This window comes from Moschus berezovskii, chromosome 6 (assembly GCF_049115385.1).
Source record: "Moschus berezovskii isolate FMDL1 chromosome 6, NW_MosBer_1.0, whole genome shotgun sequence".
NCBI classification, from domain to species: Eukaryota; Metazoa; Chordata; class Mammalia; order Artiodactyla; family Moschidae; genus Moschus; species Moschus berezovskii.
In genome coordinates, this window is record NC_142465.1 from 114,092,864 (window position 1) to 114,102,817 (window position 9,954).

Here is a 9,954-nt window from a genome sequence, read left to right on the forward strand (position 1 = left end):
CTTGCCTATAGCCCAAGTGACTCCAGAAGACACTGCCTCTGTGGAGTCTATTAAGTATGTCAAGAGCCGTCCTCAAGAGTTTCTGGCGCTTGGCGTGGGCTCGCGATGGGGACCGCGCGGCACCGGGTACCCCCAGATCTCTCGGTGGTAGAACCCGGCGGGGCTGCGCCCGCGCATGCGCGTGGCGGCCGGGCGACACCCGCGCTCGCTCTGGCCGCGGTTGACTCGGCCGCTGGTGGGTACCAGGCGGGAGGTCGGGGGTTTGCTTGGAACCCCCGACTTTGGGGCACGTCAGGTACGTCTCTGAGCCCGGCATCACCCGAGGGTCCGAGAAAGGGTGGTACACCGGCGTTCCCCAGGGGACCTAGGGCCTCCCGGCAGCTGGAGCGACCGGAGGGCGCGGAGCAGCGGGCGGGGGCCGGGTTCTCCGCAGGCCGTGCACGCATTCTTCGTAGTGTGTTTCCTCGTTTGTAGATTGGGGTGGTAATTCCCCTCGTAGCTCAGCGACGGAGGTAATTAACGAGAGCGCGCGAATGAACGCTCTGCGGTTAACAGCCCTGCGTGGTGGCCATGTACCTGCGTGGCACGTACTTGCTTGGCTCTGAAGTCTTTGAGATTCCGGTGAAAGCTAGAGACTTCTTTCTCACTTTCTTCTTAGATTAAAAGAAGATACTCTATTTTGTGGCCCATTGCAAACAGTAAAGCATTGCATAGTGAAGAAGTGATTACGATCATCAGCGCAGAGGCGTAGACCTTATTTGAAGCCCAGTTCCACCGCCTTCCCACGGCGTGACTGGAGGCACATTACTTAACTTCTCTAAGCCTCAGTTTTCTGATCTGTAGATGGGAAAAAACTACTTGATCTTCTTCCGCCAGGCCGCAATACTGGAGCGGATAGCCTATCCCTTCTCCAGTGGAATCCAACCGGGTTCTCCTGCGTTGCAGGCAGATTCTTTACCAACTGAGCTAGCAGGGAAGCCCTGATTGTAAATAAAGAAGCCTGGGGCCCAGAGAAGTAAGTGCAGGGGCCCACTGGGGGTGAACAGCAGAGTGACCGATGGAACCCAGATGCTGTCCATTCACTTCCTTTGTGCTGACCCTTCTCTCTTCAGGGAATCTCACTGGAAAGAGGGCTGCCTGGGGCCAGGGGTAGAGCTGGTACCTCCTGGTTCACACTCATGTTCCAGAATCTCAGGGTCTCAGCCAGAGTTGTTTGTGGATGAGTGCATCTGACTTAAAAGTTAGTCCAGACCCTTCCTTTTCCTTGTCTGTAATATACTGATGATGGGCATTGGCTTAAGTGTTACAAGAATTAGTGAGGTCATGGGTGAAGTGCCCTTGTGAACACATTATTTACCAGAGAGGTTTTGTTTCCTGAATATTGTTGACCAGAGATGTATTCACTTACATAACAAATCGCCTGCCATAGGCATTAGCTTCTGCAAAAGTCCACCCAGTTAGCAATAAGTTAAAACCTGGAAGACTAAAGTAGCTTGGCCAGAGTTTAGCTGGCAGCTGAGAGGCAGAACTGGGCCTAGAACTCGGCCTGTTGTGCCTAGGTGCCATGCTCAGCCTTAGTGTTCTTAGCACCACTGTGGGCTTTGCAGGAACAGCTTGGCTTATTTTTCCTTTTTCAGATGTCTCCAGGTGCTTGGAGGGGCAGGGACTGTTTCTTATCTGGATTTTTGTACGTTGGTTTGCTTTCGTAAGTTACGTGTGAATATATTATCATTGTAATAGTTCATTAAATCCACAAACATATTTCTTTACAATAACTTTATATTATAACATGAAATTGCCACTATTTGGCCATTTTGGGTTTTTTTTTAACCTTTAGAACGGCAAATTCAGGAATTAGGATGGCAGAACAGGGGTTAGGATTCCATGCTCTCACTGCTAGAGGCCCGGGTTCCATCCCTGGTTGGGAAAGTAAGATCCAAACACAGCTAAAAAAGTTAAAATTTAAAAAATCTGTTTAAAAATAGCAAATTCAGATAAGTCAGCCATCCTTCTTCCTTTGCCAGATTTAACCGCTGTGTGCAGTTTGGTGTTTATCCTTCCAAATCTTTTTTATTTAGAGACCTATATTCTTGCTTTTTTTTTTCTTTTTGTCTTCTCATGTGGGATTATAATATGTACATTGTTCTGTTACTTGCTTGGTTTTTTTTGGTCATGCCATTGGCATATGGAATCTTTGTTCCCCGATCAGGGATCGAACTCATGCCCCCTGAATTGAAAGTGTGTAGTCTTAACCACCAGACCACCAGGGAGGTCCCTATCACTTGCTTTCTTAATGATAGAGTGTGACTGTCTCTTAGTTTTTACTTACTATCTAGTGCTCCCTTATAATAATGTGCCGTGATGTATTTGGCTGTACCAACCATTGGTAGACCTTTTGCATTGTTTCTTTCTTTTGACTGCTACCAACAACAGAGAATATTTGTGTGAACATGTCCAGTTCTTTCTGGAGGATAAATTTTTACAAGTAGATTTGCTGGCCAAAAACTATGCACCTGAAAAAACTTTACTAGGTTTTGCCTAATGGAAAAAATGATAGCATCTTATGTTTCCACCAAGAGTACTTTGTCTCCATACCTTTACCAACATGGCATTATTGATCTCTTAAATGTTGCCACCGTGATGGATGAAAATACTTCTTTTTATGATGTACCCCACCAGTTATTAATACAAGGATAATTTGGTATACATGTTTAGCCAACTGACCGTGGCTATGAACCTTGGGAAAACTGGATAACTTCTTCGAGCCCTAGTTTTCTCATTTCTGGTATAGACAGGAAAATTACCTTATGGGATTCCTGCAAGGAATAAAAGAAATATATGCAGTGTCCCTAGCATTGGGTCCAGCCTCTCATGGATACTCAAGAAGTGATATTAGTTAGTTAGTTTTTGTTATGACCTTTTCTTTTTTGGGTTAGAATCATTCTCCCTGGATATTCCTATTTCTTTGCTGTTCTGCCCTCTGTGGACATAAGAGTAATTGTCTTCCCTCTCCGTGCTTTTTCTTTTCTCCCACAGAAACAGTGCCAGGGCCTTCCACGGTGTTTCGGATGACATAGTAGCACAGCTTCAAACATCTTCAGCGTCTCGGTCCCCACTGCTATCCCGCTCACCAGCAAGATGGAAACATTCTGGTTTGTCCATGTCTTAAAGTGTTATGCCCCAGCCCAAATGCCATCTCTCAGGCTGCGGGTCTACCGCTGGTTTTGGAGGACTGTTGCTTTACAGTGTTGTGTTGGTCTCTGCACAGCACTGTGAATCAGCCATAAGTATACATATGTTCCCCTCTCTCTCGAACCTCCCTCCCACCCCCTACCCCATCTCAACCCTCTAGGTTGTCACAGAGCCCTGGGTTGACCTGTTATAAAGCAACTTCCCACTAGTTATCTTTCTTATATATGGTAATGCATGTGTTTCTTGCCACTCTCTCAATTTGTCTCATCTCCTTCCTCCACTGTGTCCACAAGTCTGTTTCCTATCTCTGTGTTTTTAATCACAAACACACACCAGTAAAACTCATGAGCACACACCCCAAGTGTCTTATGTATTTTATTTGTAAGTCATATGTACATATACTTCTATGCATATATGTATATCTATATTGTAAAGCTTCTAAACTTTTGTCATTAATTTTACTGATATTAATTTCTACATCACTGAAAACAGTACAAAGTTTTTTCTTTGTGTTCTTATTAAATATATGTCTAGCTAATTGTGATGAAAACCTACTATGAATTATTTTTTAATAATAGTTGGTATAAAGCCTTGTTTCAAGTAGTCTTGAGAAGTTCCCTCTCTTTTTGGCCAATTTCTTGCTAGATATGATAAACTCATTACCAATTTTATCTCGTAATGTGGAAAGGAAGATTTTATCCCTGGGAGTAGGAAGGTGAGAGCTCTGCTGCTTTGTTTTTGCTCACTTGTGCCTTCTTTATTGTTATCATCATTCTACAGTTCTTAGAGGGAATCTTGTTAAGCTATCTGGGTATTATACATTAAAATTGGGCTTCTCTGGTAGCCCATATGGTAGAGACTGCCTGCAATGCAGGAGACCAGGGTTCGATCCCTGGGTTGGGAAGATCTCCTGGAGAAGAGAATGGCAACCCACTCCAGTATTCTTGCCTGGAGAATTCCATGGACAGAGGAGCCTGGTGGGCTATAGTCTATGGGGCTGCAAAGAGTCGGACACCACTGAGCAAATCACACACACGCAACACATACAAAAGTTAATTGCTGATGAATGGCTGTCCTAAATGTGAAAGCTGAAAGAAGAAAACTTCCAAAAGTTAACATGGGAAAATATCATGACCTTAGGGTAGGCAAAAATTTCTGAAATAAAAACCACTAATCGTTAAAAAAATTTAATAAGTCAGATCCCATTAAAATTAAGAACTTCTTTAATCAAAAAGAAACCAATAAGAAAGCAAAAAGACAAGTTCCCAGAAAAAGGTCATTATTTCTTTAAAATGGAGTATGTGTGGAAGCTGTTGCCCCAGCTGTGAGTGTCCAGGAGTAAGGGTCTCACACCTTTTGTTGCTGTTCAGTCGCTCAGACATGTCCAGCTCTTTGCGACTCCATGAACTATAGCACGCCAGGTTTGCCTGTCCTTCACCATCTCCCGGAATTTGCTCAAACTCATGTCCATTGAGTTGATGATGCCATCCAACCATCTCATCCTCTGTCACCCCCTTCTCTTCCTGCCCTCAATCTTTCCCAGCATCAGAGTCTTTTCCAATGAGTCAGCTCTTTTCATCAGGTGGCCAAAGTATTGGAGCTTCATCATCAGTCCTTCCAATGAATATTTAGGGTTGATATCATTTAGGATTGACTGGTTTGATCTCCTTGCTGTCCAGAGGACTCTCTTGAGAGTCCTTCTAGGGCCTTGGTCTGGACTATAAATCTAGTGATGCCAGTTTTTAACAAAACTTAAGACCAGCCAGTTAGGCACTTGCCTGTGGTTGACATAGACTAGATACACAGACCTTTGTTCAAATATCAGCTCCCACTTAGGCCCTGAGTCTTTCTAAACCTCATCTGTCAGATAGGTATACTCAGAGGAGCTGAACCAAGGGCGATTGTGAGGACTGAGATGTTGCCAAGGTTTGAGCATGCTGCCTAGTACATCGTGAGCACTCAGCACAGGGGAGTTGTCACCAGGATAGTTAATGGTCACGTGATAGAATGTGTGTTTACATGATTTTAGGATAGGGGCACAATGTCACTGATCCAACTCTGTACCCCTTGACTTTTTCTGAACCTGGGAGAAGGGAGCATTGACCTTTCCTTCATCAGGCTGAAGATGCCTCTCTTTGGAAGTACGTTTAGTCCAAAGAAGACGCCCCCTCGGAAGTCGGCTTCTCTCTCCAACCTGCATAATGTGAGTATCAGCAGTGGTGTGCAGTGTGAACAGAGCCTCGAGCCTTGCCTCTTATGGGAAGTGTGGTCCTCCAGAGGCATCCTCGTGGGAGGGTATCCTTTTAATTCATATCATTGCTATTGCCGAAAACGTGTCTTAATTTGAAAATCTATCAGAGCTGTTCAAGAACCTTAAAAGACAGTCGTTCTCATTATGATTTTGGGGACCAAACGATCTTATCCAATTTGACTTCAGTTGATTCCCAAGACTTGGCCAGGAATCAGTTTTTTAGTCACGTGTGGGGACAAATTCATTCTCAAAGGATGATGTTTTGCCAACATTAAAAACATTCAAAAGGATTTGCCACAGCTCCAAAGGCAGTGTCTGAGCTCCTCCAGGGTAAAGGGTTTGCATTCATTTCTGTATATCCAGTACCAGCCCTGGCCCACAGTGGGCACTCAGTGAGCTGTAGAAACATCGAAAAACACATTAAAGAACACCTGCTACCACTAATTGGGACTTAGCATTTTATGCCTTTTCCAGGACATATGTAGCTCCATAGGAAGCAAGTGATGGCTCAGGCTTACATTTTAAAAGGATTTTTCACTTGAAAAAAAATTTACAGTGAGACTTCTTAAACTGCCAAATGCCCTATAGATATGAAATAATTCAGTTTGCAAATTTCAGCATATATAGATTTTTCTGGAAAACACCTGTTACATAAAGCAGTACTTTTATAGTTTAAAAGTTTTTTGGTACCTTATTTAATTTTCTGACTTTATTTGAAAAAATATTATTAAATGTGTTGAGTTATGATTAGAGAAAAAGAAATGAGTTATTGGGGGTCACATAGTCGGGGATTCCCACGTGGCACAGGGGTAAAGAACCTGCCTTCCAATCCAGGAGACCCAGGTTCTATCCCTGGGTCAGGAAGATCCTCTGGAGGAGGAAATGGCAACCCACTCCAGTATTTGCCAGGAAAATCCCATGAACAGAGGAGTCTGGCAGGCTACAGTTGGTGGGGTCGCAAAGAGTCTGATGCAACTGAATGCATGCAGGGGGCCTCCCAGCTAGCAGAAGAGGTGCTGGAACACAAGCCCGGGTACTCCGGCTGCCTGACACCGGCATGAATGTCTCACCCACAGTTGGACCGGTCAACGCGGGAGGTGGAACTGGGCCTTGACTACGGAACCCCCACCATGAACCTGGCCGGGCAGAGCCTGAAGTTTGAAAATGGCCAGTGGATAGCAGGTGGGCTGCATTTCCTGCCATTTTGCCCCAGCAAGGTGGTGGAAGGCAACCCACACTTGGTGACCGCTGGTTGTGCCCTTCTGCCAGAGACGGGGGTTAGTGGAGGTGTGGACCGGAGGGAGGCTCAGCGCCTGCGGAGACGGAACCAACAGCTGGAAGAAGAGAACAACCTCTTGCGGCTGAAGGTGGACATCCTGCTGGACATGGTGAGGAGGGCGGCCGGGGGGTGATGCCTTGGCTTTCCCTGGGCAGCTTCACCACGAGTCATTTCAGTCAGCCCACGCTCTCGAGTGCCAGCTTGCCCAGGCACATTGCTCTGAATCCAAAGATACGAAACCAAGGCAGACACAGTCCCCACCCTCCAGGGCTCAGAGTCTAAGAAGGACAGTAAACATGGCGGCAGTGCCTCAGGGTAAGGACAGAGATCAGAGTCTTGTCCAGGCCTGGCGTCCGCAAAAGGGAAGAGCTTCATTCTGTCCAGTCAGGAGCCCATCAAGGGAAGGGATATTTAAGGAAAGATAAAGGGAGGAATGGCGGTCGGAAGGCATTCAGGAGTGAAGGACAGTCTGCTCCAGAGACCTGCACCAAGCAGCCATTAACCAGAGCCCGGCGAAGACCTGTGGAGAGCCACACTGCCTGTTGGCATTGGTTTCTTGCGGCTTTTAAAACCCAACAGCCTGTTGAACCTAGAGGCATCTGTGAAGGTTCACCGAGAGGCAGGAGAGCAGCCTGTCGTGGTTAAGAGCACGTGTCTGTAGCTAAACTGCCTGGGTCCCTGACCCAGCTTTGCCCCTGGCTGTGTGACTTCAGACAAGTTACTTAACTACTCTGTGTGAAGAAGCTTAGTGTCTTCAGCAGTAAAATGGGCCCGAAAAGAGGATCCACCTCATTACTGAGTTAATAATACACGTAAAGCTCTGGGAATAGCATCTGGCTCGGGAAGTACAGCTCTTCTGTTTCACAGAAGTCACTGACCTCTGGAGCCTGTGTCTCTCCATTCCTGTCTGCAGCGTCTTCCGCCCTCTCCTCCAGAGACAAGTGAGGGATCCTGATGAGGGCAGAGGCGTTCTTTTTTAACCATTTTTATGTGAGCCACGACTCAGAGGCATCTTAGTCCTTTAGCCTTGAAATCACCAATATCTGTACTTTTCATCCCCTGAAACCTGGTGTCCTTAACACAGTGAGTGCCACACAATCTTAGGTGATCAAAAATGATGAGAGAATGGATGGTGAATGTTCCGCAAGCACTTGAGGCCCTGGGTCATCAAGAGGTTACTCTCTGCCCAGTTTCAAAGGGGTTCCCATTGTGGAGGCGCTGGCAACGTTAGAGAAATGCCAGGGGTCCTTTCCCAGTGCACAGGGCTGACCTTGCCAACCTGAGTCATGGCTGTGAAACGTCCGTGTCTTCTAATGGTTTGCTGCTCTTCTTCCAGCTCTCGGAGACCACTGCTGAATCCCACTTAATGGAGAAAGAGCTGGATGAACTGAAGAGCGTCAGCAGACGGAGAAAATGAAGGCCCCCAAAGACATCTGTTTGGAGAACAGGGGGAGCCCCATTCATCAGAAGAGGGGAATGTGGCTGAGGGTATTCTTAGCCAAACAGAGGGATCAGGTCCTGGGAGAGAGCATCACATAATGGGGCCAGAAGGCACAGGCCCCCTTGGGTTGGCAGTAGGAAGGTGACCGTAGTGGATTCCAGGCCAGTCCTGTGCTACACAGCAGGGGAGGTCTGGGGGTGACGGAAGCCTTTGGGTTTTCTCCAGTCACTTAACACCCAAATGTCCAGGGCCCAGCCTCACCCTCCTGGGACGGAGGTCATCCCATCGTCCCCTCACGTCGTTGTTTGAGGTGTGGCGCCCTCTCGTTGGGGGTCTCAGATGAGAGGCTGTCCTGGTTCTGTGCCCTCCAGCCCGTCCTCTTGCTCCTTTAAAGAATGCTCATTTCCCCCAGATCCACAACCTCCTCTGGCTTCAGCATCTCGGCAGCCAGCGCCAGCCTTCCACGGCAACGCTGTATTTTTGTGCTATTTTCCTCTCTATCCTACTCTTTAAAATTAAATTATGTTATCTAATCTCTCTGTGGCCAAAGTGACTGAAAACAAGAAGCCGCAGTTCCCAAGGAATTGAGTGACGGAGGCTGGGTTCTAACCCTGGGATGCGCCATCCTCGAGGTGGTGGGGGGACGTCCCCTTCACAGGAGAAGCATTCCAGCTTCCTGGGCATCAGCAGAGGCTGAGCTGGAGCAAAAGCGGTCACTCTGCCGCCTTCTTTCCAGGTGTTGGGACTCGCCTGGACCTGGCAGGGACTGAGTGCTTGGGATAGAGAGCTGGCTTCCCCAAGTGGGAGTTTGTACCCTTAGAGGGAGCCGGGCTTCTCTGGCTGGTGGAGGGAGCCAGCCAAAGTCAGCAAGAGGGAGTCCAGCTTCCAGAGTCCAGGGGAAGGCCTTAGGGGCAGGACACGGAGCTCCAGGCTTTAGACTGGGGATGGCTACTGAGGTCAGCTGTTTCTGGACGCCCGTTACCCGCCTGGGACAGGGCTCTGGATCTTGCTTAGACTCTGTTTTGCTCCTCAGCTCAGCCCTGCAGAGCAGGGCATATCAGTCTGCATGCCTGTTGGCAGATAAGGAACCAAACTCCAGAGGTTTCAAAGCTGGTCTGGAATCAGAGCGGAAGTGTGGGAGCCTGTGATCCACAACCCACAGTGAGAGGGGAGCTGGTGAGGGGCTGCCTCGTGTAGTCCATCCTCAGGGCCAGCTCCCTGTGGGCTAGCTAGAGAAGCCCCAGTCCATAATCTTCCTTCCTGGTACAGGAGAGACTAACTTAGAACTGAGAAAGGATACTGCATGAGACTGCAAATAATAGGAGCAATGGAGAGTTTGCCTATTCCTCAACCAGGGTCTTTAACGACCATTTGCTGTGCACCCTGGATGCTGGACACCTGTAGACAGTGGTTCAGTGGTCTTAAAATTGTTCAGCTTACAATGTTTTGACTTTCAGTTTAGTCACTCAGTCGTGTCCGACTCTTTGCGACCCCATGAATCACAGCACGCCAGGCCTCCCTCTCCATCACCAACTCCCGGAGTTCACTCAAACTCATGTCCATCGAGTCGGTGATGCCATCCAGCCATCTCATCCTCTGTCGTCCCCATCTTCTCCCACCCCCAATCCCTCCCAGCATCAGACTCTTTTCCAGTGAGTCAACTCGTCGCATGAGGTGGCCAAAGTATTGGAGTTTCAGCTTTAGCATCAGTCCTTCCAATGAACACCCAGGGTTGATCTCCTTTAGAATGGACTGGTTGGATCACGGCGCAAAAGTGATATACATTTAGTA

At 47.7% G+C, this 9,954-nt stretch overlaps 1 protein-coding gene across 6 annotated transcripts; it reads left to right on the top strand.

Annotated features, from left to right (window-relative positions):
• Window positions 1-169: 169 nt before the first annotated feature.
• Window positions 170-8,696, top strand: CBY1 (chibby 1, beta catenin antagonist). Of its 6 annotated transcripts, XM_088837492.1 has the most exons (8): window positions 229-295; window positions 1,638-1,687; window positions 3,037-3,152; window positions 3,838-3,907; window positions 5,311-5,395; window positions 6,520-6,625; window positions 6,713-6,831; window positions 8,059-8,696. In XM_088837492.1, the coding sequence occupies exons 2-8, from the start codon at window positions 1,638-1,640 to the stop codon at window positions 8,137-8,139; spliced, it is 627 nt and encodes a 208-aa protein (XP_088693618.1). In that variant the 5' UTR covers window positions 229-295; the 3' UTR covers window positions 8,140-8,696. The 6 variants fall into 6 exon arrangements, with proteins under 6 accessions (XP_088693619.1, XP_055252057.1, XP_055252059.1 ...); XM_055396080.2 differs by lacking the exon at window positions 3,838-3,907 and having other exon boundaries at window positions 242-295; window positions 1,638-1,705; window positions 5,286-5,395; XM_055396082.2 differs by lacking the exons at window positions 1,638-1,687; window positions 3,838-3,907 and having other exon boundaries at window positions 177-295.
• The last annotated feature ends 1,258 nt before the right edge of the window (window positions 8,697-9,954 follow it).